The 17,850-nt window shown below is 34.2% G+C and overlaps 2 protein-coding genes across 2 annotated transcripts in view; one reads left to right on the top strand and one right to left on the bottom strand.

Annotated features, from left to right (window-relative positions):
• Positions 1-1,800: 1,800 nt before the first annotated feature.
• Positions 1,801-9,574, top strand: gl (glass). Its single transcript, XM_012359879.2, has 7 exons — positions 1,801-3,399; positions 4,530-4,792; positions 5,564-5,900; positions 6,193-6,483; positions 6,869-7,234; positions 7,612-7,779; positions 8,503-9,574. Exons 2-7 carry the CDS (start codon positions 4,729-4,731, stop codon positions 8,666-8,668), a joined length of 1,392 nt encoding a protein of 463 aa, XP_012215302.1. The 5' UTR covers positions 1,801-3,399; positions 4,530-4,728; the 3' UTR covers positions 8,669-9,574.
• Positions 9,504-17,850, bottom strand: part of CtBP (C-terminal binding protein) — a 32,317-nt gene continuing 23,970 nt past the window's right edge. Inside the window, exon 8 of the mRNA XM_067349452.1 lies at positions 9,504-16,366. Within this exon, the coding sequence (XP_067205553.1) occupies positions 15,904-16,366 (463 nt within the window). The 3' untranslated portion in view covers positions 9,504-15,903. The remainder of the gene's footprint in view (positions 16,367-17,850) is intronic.

The following is a 17,850-nucleotide window of genomic DNA, read 5'->3' as shown; positions in this document are numbered from 1 at the left end:
GAATAGTCATCGAAGCAAATTTGAGAAGCGAACTCATCAATTGTGGTTTCAATAAAATATTACAATAAAAATATTGCGTGTACATTTTAAACAAAATTAATTATTTTAAATTTTATTATTACGTTTTGTCTTATTTCTTTTTAATTTTTATTAATTTCTTGATTTAATTTAAATCATACTTCAATCATAACTTTTTATTTTCAAAATTTAATATCAATGTTATAGTTACATAATATAAATGATATAATTACATTTGAAATTACTTTTTGACTTTTTTGTTAAATTTTCCAATTTCATATAACTTTCCAGAGGGTAATGTGATTAATCGCTTCTTTTTTCTTTGATGCTTAATTAGCTTTAAAGCCGTTTCGTGTGGCTGGCATTAATTAAATAAAAACTTTGATCGTTACAGTTTCTCAGAGTAGCGTATCCTGAAGGAAAAAGGAGCAATTTTCTACAAGGTCCTGTGTAAATACCATGGGTCCAATCGGCTGGAAGTGTAAACCAATACCCAGGTTGTACACACGACGTGTCACGGGACCTGGGCCCATCTATGCGATCCGCTTTCTCCCTCATTCCTCATTATCGTCTTCTCTCTGTTATTCTTATAACGCGCTAACTGTGCATATACAATGAAGCTATTATAATCTCTTTTTTCTGGTTGATTAATTTTTTCTATCAACTTTATCGATTTTTATTGATCCACATGATATTTTAAATGCACGTAGCTTTACACTTTTGATGAAATACACATTTTTTGCCAAACAAATTCCATTAAAATTTACTCGATATAAATTAAGAAACGTTCTTCTATTATCTATTTACATGCGTGAGAAATTGATATCGCTAAGTTTTATGTATAAATTGATAAAGATATATATTTTTCTCTCAAAGACCTTAGTGATCCAGTGATAATTATTCAAAACCCAGATTGCTTTTTGGACATTGATGTTGAATAGAAGATCAACTCTGAATTCGTAAAAAATCTGTCATTAAGCAGGCGGATAACATTTTGTATATGTATATCGATGATTAATTTCGAAAGAGTAGGCCGAAAACACGATCCTCACCCTAACCCCTTGCCATACGATGACACACAATGGTGACAGTGGTGGTGCGCCGTGCTCGTGCGGTCGACTTCCTCTTCCTGTACGTATATCGGAACTACGCAGTCAGGTGTCCGGTCTATACTCGCCATTCGGTACTCGCGATTACATGGATACTCGATAGTCGGATGCACGTACGTCAAGGATGTGCAACGATCAACACGCACGATGAGTACGCAAATCGATAACAAATTTGAGACATATAGTGATGAAACTTTCATAATCATATTATCATGACATAATTATATGTTATTAATTATTATTATATGTTTACTTAAAGAAATTGACTTGTAAAATTTATTTAGAAATGATGTCGTTATTGAACTTCTCTGTCGCAGGTAAAATAAGATTAAACCAATGTGTTGAATTAATAAATCTTTGAGGAAGAGGCAAGATCTTTGCATATCAAGAAGAATGCGTATTTTCGCGGCCGGGCTCACCGTTGACTGGTCAATAATCCACGAAAAGGAAGGCATTACAAGCCGATGATCCCGACGAGGGGTATCGGAGAGCAGGACCACCGTGATCGGCGCGCGGTAATGGTATATATCTGGAGAAAATATAATACCTCCCTTCCCCAGTCAGCTAGGATGTATCATCGATGTAGCCGAAGCGCGAGGAAGATCGCCGATCGCCGATGATCGCTGAATGAGCGATTAGTATCTCGTGTCATCGGCGTCAACATCGTGGCAACGCGTGTTCCTTGACTACCCAGTGGTAGCTCGATTGAATTATGTAAATATATTAATATAGATTCATCTTGCCGAAACAAGAAAAAAAAATTTTTTATCATATTTTTTATACAATACTTTATCGTATCTAATTGTACCTTTTTCACTTTTAGGAATATTTCCAATTCTGATTAAAAATTAAATTTTTAAACATTGCTTTTTCAAAACGGTGGAAGATGTATTATGCTGTCTGATTATATTTTACATGTCATTTTTACACAAATAAGGATACATAAGACTCGATGTGTGGTACACGGGTCGATGCAAGAAGAAACGAGCAAAGAAGAGAAAGGGAGACGAAGACAGAAATAGAGGGAGGGAAAAAAAGGAACAGAGAGTGGAGTGGGGTTGGATGGTACGCACGTAGTCAGTGAGCCGTTCCAAGGGGTGAGAGTGTGGGTGGTGGATAGGTGGTAGATCGCTAGTTAGCCAAGAGACATTGACATGCCATCCCGCCAGCATGGCAGTTAGTGTTTCCAAGAGTCGCTCGCCGTCGCACTACAATTTAATCGGTCAAAGTTTAATCAAAAGTTATTCAAATTCAAAGCAGAAAATTGTGTGCGGTGAATTTTATCAGTCGTCATCAGTTCTCAACTAAATAATTCATTTAAAAAATTAATCTAAAAATAATTTAACAATTAGATTCGACTTAAAAGACACAGAACTGTAAAGTGTTCCAATGTCACTAAAAGTGCAAGGGGCAAGTTTTTTGCAATGTTGATTATGTTCACATGAAGGTTTTTAGATTAAATGTGAAGTTGTGAAGAGTGCGGGAGAAACTTGTGAAATAAACGAATAAATAACGAATGATAATTCAATATGTGATAGTAAAAAGAAATCATGATAAATAATCAAAAGTATATGATTATAATATGAAATATATCGATAATTCAAGAGAATTTTTGATCTATAGTTACAATTTTAGATCCTAGTTCCAAACTTCAATTCTCAAATATATTTCTTTCGCTAAAAGTGTTTAAAAAATTAGAAAAAATTAGAAAAAAGAAAATATAAAATAATAAAATATACAAGTAAGATATAAAACGTAAAAAGAAAAACAAAATTATGTAAGACATAACCGTTTTCACATTTACTTGCAGTTTCTTTAATGATCCATATTGCTGACAATCATACACACACACACACATATATATATAATTGCGAAATATGTAATGCGTCGCATAAAAAGAAATTCGATTGACAAAAAGTAACAGAGAAAAACTGCGCGTACTAGAAATTTTGATTCACTTTAAAGTAAAATAAGAAATAACCATTTCGTCAAGTGTACACGCAAAAAATTCCGTGATTATTAAAGTAATTTACGAATCATTAAATTTAAAGAAATTATATTACAAGTAAACATAAAAACGGTTTTTTGATAATAGAAGAGAAATTCGACATCGCGAGCGGCTAATAAGAATAAAGATTTCTGGTGAAGAATAGTGGGTGTAAAGATCATATGGGAAGATGGAGGCATCGCGGATCTCTGAATGGGAATATCCGACGACAGGTTTTCTGCAGAAGCCTCTAGCGGGGAATGGCAGGTCTTCCAAGCCATAAAGGTACGTCTATACGCGCGTGGCGAGCCGTATGCACGTGTATTTTCCTTCTCCTTCATACAGTCATTCATAAAAAGTCATTCATCGATTTATCTCGCGAATTTTCGCGACGGCATTCCGCGGTCCAACGATAACGTTCATTACACGAAATTATTGCGTATAAATCACGCGATGTTAAAACAGTGTAATTTGAAATAGCAGAATATTCAAAAAATTAAAAACATTGTTTTATTCAAAAATAAAAGAGTCTTCTCGTAGAAACTGTATAAATAACTTTTCAACGATCAGTATTAAAAGAGAACAATTTGCTAAAATTAGTTCAAATTTCTCGAAAATAAAAGAAAGTAATATTTGAAATTAACAAAGTTTTTTTTATAAAAATTAAAATATGTTAATATAATCGTTACATGTGATATATGAGATTAATTGTTCATCTTCGTGTAATATTTAAAAACATTGCATTTATCGCTATACAATCAAAATGCTTCCTCATAAATACATGTAATGTAGAATGTATAATAATTAAGGCGAAACAATCAAAAATTTTCATGTTCGATATATTAAACTTATTTTTTTTATAGAAAAAAGAGTGATTTTGATTTTTTTGAATGGATGATCATGATTCTTCTACTATGAATAATTAGTATCTTTATTTAACAAAAAAGAAACCACAATATTTTTTACCTTAGTTATTCACTGTTATGTAAAACAAATGTATGCGTGCTTCCATTTTCTGCAGATTTAAATTTATTTCATTTGTCTCTAACAGCATTTTTGCAAAATGTTAAAAATTGGAAAAATTTTATTCTATCACAATCTCCATGTAAATTTTTGCAATGTTCTCAAATTTTGTTCCGTTTATAAATTTAGCAGTTTGATGGAATCTTTTAATTTTATAAAATCAATAGTATCATTATATATAATAACAATAAAAAAAGGAATAAAAATATTCTTAAATCAATTTTAGCTGAAGAGGCCTTCTTTCTCCAAGTAAGAAACGTATAATTTCGACTCATCGACTCACGAACCCTTTGCGATATATTCGATCAAATTCACGTCCACGTTTAAAGAAAGTAATAGATATTCCTTAACTTCACTTATTCGGTATTATTATCTTGTATCGCAAAATACAGCATCGATGGCGAGCGGCGGCTTGCGATAAAGCTGCGCGCCGTTACCAGGACAACCAAAGAGGGCTGGACTAGCAGCAGGAGCAACAGCAGCAGTAACACGTCTCCACAGGGAGAGGAGGCGAGGGTTGCAAAAAGGAGGGGTGAGTCGGCGCAGGGGTGTGCATCCGGGGGATAGGCCGCTGTCGGAAATTTCGCAGAGATGGAGTTTCTGCAGAATCATCACGCGGTCAACACCTCCGAGTCGCCGTATACCCTCGGCACAGGTGAGATCCGGGGTCCTCCACACCCCATAACAACGATTACGCGAAAACGACGAAGAAACGCGGGTGATAGTTTCGCAGTGTACGGTTTGCACGATATAACAGCACTGTTGACTGCTGATTGTTCGATCGGCAATAACAGTTCGAAACTTGTGAGAAACGACAGCTGCATCATTTGTTCAATTGTCATCAGATAAAATGCGAAATTTTGAAAATTTTTATTCTCTAGAACTCTTGTATAAAATATTTTTCTCCAATTTGATTGGTAGATAGGTGCCCAAGTGAGTGTGTTAAAGTAGGAACAGGACAAAGTCATTTCTATAAAACAATGTGTCAGTTTTTACCAATTATTTGCGACTTTTCGAGTTACATTTGTGAAGCATCGATTGATTCCGATGACAATCTGTTATACGGCGATCGCACAATGTGAAATTTATCCGATGCAATGCTTTCTGACTTTAACGTAATAAAGTTCTATTTCTTTTTCCATAATATGTAATGTAATTTTTTATATGTTGTAATTATTTTTAAAATATACTTATTTTCCTGTGTTTATTGCAAGAAAACTTTCTTTCTATTTTCAACAACGTATTAAATTAGCCGCGATATTTCAAGTTCGATAAAATTTCACACAATTTAATGACTTTCACAAAATTAATGTTATTGTCCAAAATAATGGTTTCAATAGTCTTGAAGTAAATCGGCAAAAATTATTCTCCGGTGGTTTAGTGCATTATCAAAATTGTCACATTTTACTTTGCGCTATTTCCTCAGGTTGTGTGGGTAGTATCGAGGCAACCATTTCGTCCAGCCTCTGTTCTGGACCACTGGGCGTGCTTTCGGGCGACGACGCTCTATCAGCCGACAATCAGAACGAGGAAGCGGTTGCTCTTGGTGCCGCTCTGCAAGGCACGCTGCGTCTACAGGATCTGCAGAGCTCGCCGGATGACATCGGCGCCGATCAGAGCCAGCAGCTCCCAACTTCCAGCCAAGCTGTAAACGAGTTCGGAGCCAGCTTTTGGGTTGACGACATGGCGGGTTTTCCCCTACCCCCATTAGATCTAGATCCTTTACCCCCCGGATTGTTCAGTCCATGTTCAGGAACATACAAGTGAGTTGGTTTTCTTCTCTTCGTTTTCTTTCTTTCTCGTCATTTTCTCTCTTTCTTTTCTTCTATTTTTCTTTTAATTCTTTTCTTTTAATTTTTCAATACTTATATAATACTTGTATAATATGTAGTCTTGAATTAAATTTCTATTTCATTGATCCATAAAGAATTTTTGTAAAACGTTTATAACACAATCTTGAGCATAATACTTCCCTTTATCTTCCACAATTCTTTTATTACTTATTCTATTCCATAAATTCGATAGAATCCGTAAAACTCTGATGATTTCTTCCAGCTGGGGTTGCTCGCGCGGTGAATGTGTGCCCAGAGCGAGCAATGGCGCGAATGGCGAGGGTGTCGCCGACGTTCTTTTATCTTTGAAACATGCGGTAGTGCATCCCGGAAGTCCTACAGCCGGCTATTACCCCACCAGCGCAGGTTCTGCCGCGGCTCATCATTACTCGCAAGACTATGTGCAGAATTTAGGCCCGTCGGTTCCAGGCCCAGGCCACTACGGTTCTGCATCCGCTGCCATGTCCGTCAATGTCTCGATGAACATGACTATGAACATGAACATGCATTCGGGGTAAAAATTCTCCGTCTTCTCTCTTTTTCTCCTTTTTCTTTCCCACATTTTTTTATATTAAAAAAGTATATTGTCCAATATATTTATCCTCGCTAATTTTACCCTATTTATTATTTACTAATTTTGCCATATTATCAAATCTAAAAGCGCTGTCTTCTCCTTCGCGCTCAAAATATATAAAAATTAACTAGGAAAATCTGACCGCCTTAATTCTCACCCCACCATTTTCGAAATTATCTCCTCAGTCCTCATCACTTTTGTAAGAACTTTTTTCATCCCCTATAACCGTCGCCATCTTGTCCTCCATACCTTTCCTGCAGAGTGTAGCTATTTGATCCTACCTTTGCCATTCTATATCTATATACGGGCCTTTGTGTGTTTCTAGATACGAGCAGAGCTATTCGTCGACGTGGGGTGTGGAACCTCTTTTAAGTCCCGCCCCGCAGTACGGCAATCCAGTGGATGCGGCGGCGCAAACGACCACGAGGGTGAATCAGGGTGCGCCGACCAATAGCGGTCTGATCGGCCATCCCCATTCTCACCCCCAGCCACATCACGGCGGTGGTGGTCGACTGCAGCTCGGGGGTGAGCACGCGATCTGCGTGGGTAGCGCCGGTCCTGGAGTTGGGGGTAGTGTTACCGCCGAAGATAATGGCAGACCCAATTTGTGCAGGATATGCGGCAAATCGTACGCTAGGCCTAGCACCCTCAAAACTCATCTACGCACTCATTCCGGAGAAAAACCGTTTAGGTCGGTACTTGTCGTCCATTGAAATATTGCGGAATTTGCCCGATTTTGAAAAGAATTGCATCTCCATTAGTTTACTAGTTCAATTTTATTCTACATTATTTTATTCTATTCTCTTTTCTAGAAAAGAAGCTATTCTAATAATAATAATAAAAATATAGTGATGCAAAACGATTTTTTTTCCATTTTTCTATCTTGAGATTATTCAGTTTGATTCAATTGATTGATTTAAATATTAGATATATGAATGGTTTTAGAAAAATAATAAGAACGTTTCACGACTAGTCTTTCGAAAAGAATACGCAAAGAATATAATATTGTTTGTTAATTAATATTAAATAAACTTTTATCAAACAAAGCTACTTTAATATTCTTTGAAGGTGTCACGCGTGCTCGAAGGCGTTTAGCCAAGCGGCGAACTTGACCGCTCACGCGAGGACACACTCCGGCGAAAAACCGTTCCGATGTCCGGTGTGTGACAGAAGGTTTTCGCAGAGTAGCTCGGTGACCACACATATGAGAACACACTCGGGCGAGCGGCCTTACAGGTATGAAACCGGAATCTCTCTTTAGAACTGATTAAAAAAGAAATGCCAAACTTCGGCGACTCGGAAAAAGTTGTTTAAACATAAGTTGTTCATGTTCTTAAATATCGATCAATATGATAAATGGTCCTAATGTTTACGTCGCAATACATATGAAATTGACAATTAATACGCATAGATATTAATCTTTAAAATAACTTTATATGCAAATAATTTACTTAACGAAAGTATAATATAATAGATCCTAAAATTAGTTTATAATATAATTTAATGAAATTATTAATCTAACACATATAAAGGAAAGGCTCAAATGATAACAATCAATTAATATAATAGAAAGGCATAGAGAGCCGTCGCGGGATGTTAGTGCGAAATTATAATTTTTCTTAAAGAAATTAATTTGTTAGTCTACGTGAGACAGTTAAATTTGTACACCGATCTCTGGTTCGAGATACTTAAAGTGTACGAAAATTTTAGTACATTGTTCTCACATATGGAGAAACAGTATGTACAGATAGGAATTATTAGAAAGAAAGGAAATTATTAATGTTCTTCTATCCATTTATTTTCTCTTATTAATTATACTTTTTAAAGTAATATCTCTGCGTCATCGCGTCATCTAAAAGCCATTTTGCTAGGCTTTATTAATTATTGTTATATTTTTTATTTTATTATATGTTTTAATTATTTAAATTTATTTATCAATTACCTTCTCTATTTTTCCAGATGTCGATTCTGCAAGAAGGCGTTCTCCGACAGCTCGACACTCACCAAGCACCTACGAATTCACTCCGGTGAGAAACCGTATCAATGTAAGCTATGTCTGCTTAGATTTAGTCAGAGCGGTAATCTCAATAGGCATATGAGAGTCCATGGTGGTTCTCTGACGTGACATAGTCCTCCTGCATCAACACAGTCCACGATGATGATGATCGATGACGGCAGTGCAGCAGTGTGTCAGTTACCGAGATACTGTCGAATACCTGTGATTCGATTACGAAGAAACTCGCCAGAAAAGTGAAACACAGAAACAAAGCGCAAGCTTTCAGTATACATAAAATTTACTAAACTCCGGTGTAATTAATTCACCAGTATAATTAAAGCAGAAAATTTCGATATCGGTGTAATTTATTAATTTAATTATAGGTGCGCGAAAAAGGAGCTTGAACCAAAAAATTGTCGCGAATGAACATAGAAGTTAATTTTCCTGTGTCTGTGACACTGAAAATTATAATTATATCGATTCCAATTTTTAAAAAAGGTTGCAAAAATCCTCGGAAAGATTCTTTCATTTGATCGATAATCACGCCCCGAAAGTGTGAAATTTAAATAATGTTATGCACTCGATATGATATTTAACATTTCTAATATTATTCAATTTTTAGTAAATATTATCTGCAATGTGTCTCTCAGATCTTTATTGCTATTTCATTTCTATCTAATGGAAGAATTATTTTTTTCCAGTTGCCTCATATCCACTGTGCAAATCCAGTCTAATTTAGTTTATAAAATTATAATTTATAAAATTCAATATCAGCGGATTATCTTCTTAGAATTAATAAAAAGTCACGTTAAGCGCTTTCAATCGCTAATTCTAGTAACAATAAACTTGTACACTTTGTTCCGTACGTATACTGGCCAGGATGGAGGTGAACTGGGATGAATAATATATTTGAGAATGTGCAGCATATTTAGTGCAGCACACAGTAAACAAAATTCCGTCGATATTATTGTACAAATATTGTATTTATTATAATTATTATTAATTATAATAATAATGTTGCTCGTTTTATCTCGACATCACCTTCTCTCAATTATTTATTCTATCGTTATCAAGTGTGTCAAGTGGCTCTTCTTTTTGTGTTGTGGTTCGCTTCTCTTTCTTTTTTTGTTTGTTTATAATCGCAATGAACGAAGACTCATAGTTTTGGTGCCGTTAATTTTTTTTTCATCGAGAAACAAGAAACAAAATAAAAAAAAAAAGAAGAAAGGAATATGACAGAATATCGATTGTTCTATATCTATACAAGCTTATCCGCATGTGGAGAACTCGTTAATTAAAAACTGATTATTAATTAAAAGCGACCTATCATTTTCTCTTTCTTTTTCTCTCGCTTATTTATAATTCCACAGTATGCCAAGGATCGTTTTACTTTTTTTATTTTTTTTCTTTCAAGAAAGAGATATCTCGAATAATCCTTTTCTGCGCTTCGAATTCACAATTATCTTTTCGCAATTAAAACTATATAAATGAGAATAACTCTCTCCGTAGTTTTTTTCCAAGTAGAGTAGCTTCACGCTTTCTCTCTTTCTTTCTCTTTCGCTCTCTTTCGCTCTCTTTCTCTCTCTCTCTCTCTCTCTCTCTTTCTCTCTCTTTCACTCTCTCACTCTTTCTATGTATATATTTATATATAATGATGTATTTATAAGTAATAATATTTTTGAAAAAAAAAAAAAAAAAGTATGTTTTTCTACGTTATATCGATACGACTGCATCAAGACGAGAGTTGTTTCTTTTCTTTTTCTTTTTTTCTAAGAAATAACAAGCTTTTCCTAGGATTAGGATTACCTCGTCCTGCAACAGACGTATCTCGTGTGTTTATGTTCATAGCATATTCTATTTAAAAATGTGTGAATGTCTCTGTCACGCATTTTATGCAAGTATGTATGAAAGTGTATTTGTGTGATGCTTTGTTTCATCTTCTTCTCTCTCTTTCACATCCTTGTTTCTTCCCATGTTGCCTCTTGTTATCTTTCTCTCCTTTCTCTCTCTCTCTCTCTCTCTCTCTCTCCCTCTCTCTCTCGCTCGCTCGCTCGCTCGCTCTCTTTGTGATTTCTGTAGTCTCGGATTTCTCTCTAAAGTCGAAATTGGAATGATTTTTCTCGCGTTATTTTCACTTGGAAAAGCAAAAATTCAATCGCGAAAGTTTGCAAGTTGTATCCCAGAAGCTTCCATGAATACCAAACTCAGTCTATTCTCTTTTTTCATCTTATTTTAACCCACTAAAGGCTAAGACTGTATCATAAAAATTTTTTTTAAAATTTTGTTAATAAAAATTAATTAGAAAAAGATTAAAATATATGGAATATTTAGAAATTATAATATAAAAAACATTCTCTCTCTCTCTCTCTCTCTCTCTCTCTCTCTCTCTCTCTCTTATAAATTTTTTACAGTTTTCCTAAATTAAAAAAATATCGCACATATTTTTTTATAATTTCTAAATTTTGAAAAATTTTTTAAAACTTTTCTGACATGTGAACAATACATAAAAAATTTTAATTAATTAAAGAATTATTAAAGTATGTCGCCATTTTTTACAGATCTTGGAAATTAATCTTAGAATTATTAAAGAAATACTATTATTCATTGAAATACTATTATTCATTGTTTAAAATATTGTTAATATAATTTAATATTTAAATATTAAATAATTTAGAGAAAAATTACTGTTTTATTAAAATTTCCTTTAATTTATAACAAAATTTTTTAATTCAAACTTTTTTTTCACTAACATTGTATTATTCAAAATAATTTCTTTGAAAAATAAGCCGTTAATGGGTTAAATAATAAGTTAAATAATGAAGATTATCTACCTTATTTTGACATATAAGCTATTAAAAATTAAAACCAAAAACCACTCTTATTCCTTGCAAATTTGACAATGCATTTGACATGGTTTTTTTTTATTTCGACACTCTCTAATAACATCTTTTTTTGAAATTCATTATCAATTAGAAACTTAATTGTCGCTATTGTAATTTGTGTTTACAAGAGTGTCCACCCCGCACCATAGAATTTTCATAAAAACTGAAAAACTATTTATATAAGAAACTGAATAGATGTACGTTTCTCTAAAATAGATCGTCTCCATATTTTCTTTTTTTTTATTTAATTATTATTATCATCACTATATTATAATTTCCATAATTTTTTCTGAAAATTATCCACTTAATTATCCACTTTTTCTTATTGATTCATCTTTTTCATAGTTGTATCCAAGTGTTCGTAACATCGCAATTACTTAATACAATAATTGTATTACAATTATCAATTAATAAAACTCATTTCTGTTTATTCTACTTCTCTCGCTCGCTCGCTCGCTCGCTCGCTCGCTCGCTCGTTCACTCTCTCTCTCTCTCTCGCTCGCATTTTCTCTTTTGCACTTTTTCTTACAATTTCTTATCAATCTTGTCTCAAATTAAACTCGCAAGGACAGTTATTGCTCTATACTTATTCAAAAAACACAAATTGTTGAATTGACAAAAACTCTTCGATTATAAGAAATTATGCCAATTATTAATAATTAATTAATTATAACAAGAATTTTGGTTGCAATGGAGATGCTGCATTATTTTAAGACATTAGAACGTATACGTTTAAAACAAATTATTAAAATAAAATTAAAAAAAAACTATATAAAATATTCACTTGCAAATAAAATTTGAAAATCCCTATAAATATTTTATTCTTTATTTTGCTTTGCAAACAGTTTGTGAATAACGTACCAAAGTATAGGTATAGGTAGCTACTTTATTCATCAAATGTCTGGAATCAGTAATACCATGCCGCAAGATTTGTCAATCAAATTGATTTATTAAATTAATTTTTCACTTTTTGTAAGTTATACACAATATTATGACCAAATGTATCAGATTAACACAGAAAAATTTTATAACAGAGCAAAATATTTTGCGATTTTTATTGAAATTTTAACTTGACAACAAATATCCATGCAAATTATTTTGTTACTTTTGTTAATATTAAAAAATTTTTATTATTTCTTCATTTTTATCGCAGATTGAAAAATTGTTTCGACAGCCTGATCGTCTTTTCTGCTTGTGCAGCATCTTTACGAGAATCGAAGTAAAATACCTTATGAAAATAGCTACATTTTTCTCAATGACTTAGCTTAGAAAATTACTCTATCTCTATTGAAAAAGAAGTCTCCGTTTCTCAAAAATCGCCGAATCGTTTAATATTTCAAGAATCATTAATTATAATTATTTCTCAACATTGGAAATGAAAACGATATGTGCGAGCCCAAATACAGTGTGACAAATGAATGTATGACATGCTGAGAATATCAAAAACTTGTGATAAGTGCGTTTGTAATTATCAAATCGGGATAAATAATCATGCAGGGAAAATATACGTTTTTTTCTTTCTTTTTTTTATTCATTAAGCAAATATACTGAAATGTAAAATATTCGATATGATACAATTGTATTCGAAATAAACATAATGATAGGAATATTATTAAAGACGCATCGCGATATACTATCAAGGATAAGATAAAAAATTTACGAAAATTGATTTTAAGAAATGAAAAGGCGAGATGATATTTCTTCACAAATTAAATTTTATGAGAATTAATTAAGAAATTAAGAGAATCGCTCATTAATATTTCAAAAGGTAAAAATTAGAAAAGTGTGTTGTATTTTGATGAGAAGCTAATCTATATATAATATATATTAACTGCAATAATCATGCTTATACAACGAATAAACTAAACGTGTATATATATATATCACATACGATACAATGCGTTTGTCCTTTTCTACAATGTTACGAGAGGAAAAAACTTTTATTTGCTTGATAGTCGTATTAAATCCTTCAATTTTAATTTAATAATAATTATAATAATTCATAATTGGACTATGTAAAATTGAAAAATTTAATGTAAATATTAAGCAAAATTTCTTTCTCGTGATATTGTAAGAAAAAAAAGACGCTTATTAACTAAAACGCTAACAACGAGTGTTGCAACAAACATTGAATATTGTACGCGATATCACGATATCTATTGTTGTATTTGTTGTATAAGTGATGATTTTATAATTATATAATATATAAATTAGCTTCATTAAAATACAGCATAACTTTTCGATATTATCCATGTAATAAACTATTCTTTAGGTTTGTTCGTTTCAATCGCGCTTTCTTCCACACTATTTGATTGTTAAGCCAAATATCATTGTATTATATTAGATAAAACAAAATTAAATTTATTTAATTTTTTATAAGAAAAATAAGATAAAAATTTTAAAAATAGAAAAAAAAATAAATTTTTGATAAACCTATTTACAATTCTCTTCTATGCATTTTTAATAGATTGATGAGAGCAATTAGTGTTATTACGGAATAGATGATAAATAACAGTTCAAAAATTTTATCACGTTCGCCAACGCAATAATGATTGATTTTATTCATCTAACAATAAATTTTCATTTTTATTAATGGATGATTCTCTAACAAATTTTTATTCTCATCAACAAATGTATTAGATCAATAAAAAAATTCGTTCGTTTTTTCTTCATAAAAAAACCAGATTTCTACTTAATAGCATATATGTATAGTGTCACATACGCAATATTATTTGACGTAGATTGTTTTATTAAAAATAATATAATCAAAAAAAAAAAGCGAACGATTTAGTTTCTTTCGCATAATCAACCCAATACATTTACATTGTTGTTGCGCCAAATATATTCTTATCGAAATCATAACATATTTCTTTTATTCAATTAATCATAATTCTCCCAAATAATTTAATTATCGTGAAACGCTTTCATTATATTATAAAAAAATTTAGACAATTTTTCTAAGTGAATGTGCGAGAAAGAGTACGATTAAACCGAACAGACCTACGTTGTACAAAATTGTCGGAACCGGAAGATCACTGTTCTCATTAAAATGTCATCATCATACTCTGTCAAACTGTATTTGGTCTAATCGCGAAATTACATCAAAATGCATTCTATCCGTGAGGTTCTACAAACAGAAAAATGCGAACGCAAAATCACGCATGTATCCAAATACGGTGCATCTTTCATTTTCTTTCTCTCTTGCGCTCACCTCTCTCTCTCTCTCTCTCTCTCTCTCGCTCGCTCGCTCGCTCGCTCTCTCTTTCTCTCTCTCTCGCACGCTCGCTCGCTCGCGCGCGCCTTCCTCTCTATCACTCATTCTACTTCTATCATACCCTTTTTTTCTCTTTCACTTCCTTTTAACGAATTTGATTGAATTCATTACTGCATCTAAATAAAGCAAGGATATAAATGTAAGAGCTTTGATAAAAAATATCCAACATATATATCTTCCTTTCAATTTTAGTTATATAATATTTCAAAAGACGCATATATTAACTCATATAAAATGAGACATACGAAATCTAAAGTAAATAATCGATTATTATTTAAGAGCCTATCATCTAGATATTCGTATATTTAATAGAAAATTTTGGATAAAAATGTATTTTTGGACAACAGATTATCAGATAAATATTTAATTCTACGTCCATTTTGAATGAATTAAGATTTCTCCAGTTGATCAACAATGAAATAATAAGTCAATACAAACGGCATATTACGCCAAGCAATTTGACAACTTGTGCTGACTCGTGTATCCATCAACAACTGCTCAATCTGGCTCATTATGTACATTTTAGGCCAATTTGTATATGAATTTACATCAATTTGTATACAATTGTATACAATTTGTCATTTGCGCACAAGATGTTTCTTCAAGATGCTAGATGTGTATGTCTACATATCAATTGATGCAAGTTTGTATGAAATTTAGTGTACAGAGCGCACAGTGTACCAAACTCGTGTATATTCAATCGAATTCGTCATTTCTTTCATTCACACTTTTGCTCGCGCCTCCCTCTCGTCCGCATCCTCTCTTTCGCTCACATTTTCTTTCAAGCACAAACTGCCTATAAAGTTTCTCTATAGAGTTTTTCGGAAGAAGCAGAGCGGACAGATTTCATGGGGCACTCATTTCATTTCACTTTTCATCATCGTTATCATACTTTTTTCCATAATTAATTGTGGAAGTAACCTATCGAAGAATTAGTAGTTTTACCAGATGTGGTCGATAAAATAACCGAATTAAAATCTCTGATCTGATGCCATCGAAAGGAGAAAATTAAGGCTGGTGTAGTGCTGAGATGTGGTAGTCGCTTAGCAGCTCAAGTCAAATGTGTGACTGGGGGCCGGGGGGGTGGGTGGGTGGTTGGGGGAGGAGGCTGAATGGTTCGTTCGCGTTATCAGAGGGTCGTTATTATATTATTCAAGGTCAACGGGGGCTCGGGGCGGGCGGGCTCGGCCGGGGGTCGGGCTCGCTCACTATGCTGTGTGGTAGCCCGGGCAGTCCGGCGGTAGGGGGGGCCCCGGCCGCGGGACCGCCGCCGCCGGGCCCGCTGGCGGCGGTCGCACCCACCACGCCCGCGGCGGACGGGGTCCGCCGCCGCCGACCGCGGCAGGGGGGCCCTGCGGCCCTGCGGGCCCGCCGCCCGCACCTCCCGCGCCGCCGGCCCCGCCGCCCGCGGCCCCCGCCACCGTTACGGCGGACGAGGACGAGGAGTTGGGCCCGCCGATTCCGCCGCCCCCGCCCCCACCACCGCCGGCCCCGCCGCCGCCACTTCCGCCACCGCCACCACCGCCACCGCCGCCGACGACGGAGTGTCCACCGCCGGCACCGGGCACCGGGGGTGGGGGCGCAGTATCGTGAGGAGTCGTCGAATGCGCCGTCTGTTGCACCGGCAGCGCCCCAGCATAGTAGCCGCCGTTGATGCCCTCGGGGTAACTGCTGAAGAAAAGAGAAAGCGAAAAACAACATCATGGGCGAGACCTCAAAAATTTCGCGCGCCACTTTTTTTTTCATTTATGTAGTAGAGTAGCTTTTATTGTAGTGTGTAGAGTAGCTTCCAATTTTCTTTTCCGTGACTCTGTGTGTGACTTCGTTACGCTCTAAGGTTGCGCTCTAGGTGTGCTCTAGGTAGAGTAGCAATCGTTCCTCGCCAACGAGAACAGGAACGCGAGAATGCACACACAGGTCATCGCGATTCCCGAGAACGGAATCGTCTTTTTCTTTGTGTCTCTCTTTCTTTCGTTCATTTTCTATATAAGTCTCGTCTAAGCGCTTAGTCTTTATACTCTATACACACACGCATCGAGAGATTTTGTCACGCTCGACTTTCACGACCGCTTTCGGACTTTCACTCGGAAGAGAAGAGAAGTTAACATCTGCTCGAAAAGCCGTTTCTGCAAAAATTACCAGAGATACCGTGTTACTCATCACGAAATTGATCCAATGATATTTTAAGAATGTTTTCCACTAAATTTTAATCAAGGCTCCTGGCTCCTTCTCGTTTTATTACACACTTGTCATCTTCGATTATCTTCCTCTACACTTCAACAGTGTATTTTCTCTTTCTTTTTATCAGTGCAGATTCTTATTAAACAAACAAAAGATGCAATTTATTCTTTCGTGTTAAATCTTTCTTTATTCTTTATTTTCACAACTAACATTATACGCTTAAAAACTTGACATTTTTCTTACAATATTCACTCGAGATGATTTGAGTTTCAATTTTCATGAAAGATAAAGAGTCTTTGACAAAGACGAGCAATTATGAGTCAATGGCTTTGCCTTATATTTGTCTGTTTTCATTGCACTTATTCTTTTATAAATTTTTTTAAGCTCTCCATTTCTAATTTTTATTGTTCTTTTATATTTTTCTACTTTAAATCCAATTATGTTCAATAATAATATATGAAACATTAAAGAAATAAAAAAGTTTTCGCGCTCTCTTCGACGATCTTAATATGATATAATAATAATATAGTGTTAGAAACGACAAATCGGACAAATCATTTTCTCTTGCAAATCAAAGTAAATTTTCTTACGTGTTACATCTCATGTTTGAAAATATTAATAAAATACTCCAAAAACTTTCTCGTTTTAGTGCTTTCTTTCATTATCATAAATAAATCTATCATGTCTCGTATTTCTAATAAAAATAGACTTGTGATAATCATTTAAGATCCATTGTTGTTTTATCTATTGACTCACGAACAGAAAAGAATTTTCCACTAAATAGAAATCACGAAAGACGGAAAACAAAGCTGTAATTTACTTCAACATATAATACGAGAAAAAAGATTCACAAGATTATTTTGATGTCATAAATCAAGATAGTGTTACAGTGAGGGGCCAGAAGCCTTTAATACAGTAAAAAGGAGGGAGAAGAGAGCAGGCATATGTATAAAAACAAATTTTTATAGCTCGCG

The sequence above is a fragment of the Linepithema humile genome, chromosome 2 (assembly GCF_040581485.1).
Source record: "Linepithema humile isolate Giens D197 chromosome 2, Lhum_UNIL_v1.0, whole genome shotgun sequence".
Classification (NCBI taxonomy): domain Eukaryota; kingdom Metazoa; phylum Arthropoda; class Insecta; order Hymenoptera; family Formicidae; genus Linepithema; species Linepithema humile.
The sequence above is the reverse complement of the archived record's forward strand: the minus strand, read 5'-3'. Positions and strand labels throughout refer to the sequence as shown.

What these genes read in the sequence shown, in the direction of transcription:
- gl (XM_012359879.2), top strand. Translation starts at nt 4,729, where the DNA reads ATGGAGTTTCTGCAGAATCATCACGCGGTCAACACCTCCGAGTCGCCG. An exon ending in CCATGTTCAGGAACATACAA is followed by an intron (nt 5,901 to 6,192) that starts GTGAGTTGGTTT and finishes GATTTCTTCCAG; the next exon opens with CTGGGGTTGCTCGCGCGGTG. An exon ending in AACATGAACATGCATTCGGG is followed by an intron (nt 6,484 to 6,868) that starts GTAAAAATTCTC and finishes GTGTGTTTCTAG; the next exon opens with ATACGAGCAGAGCTATTCGT.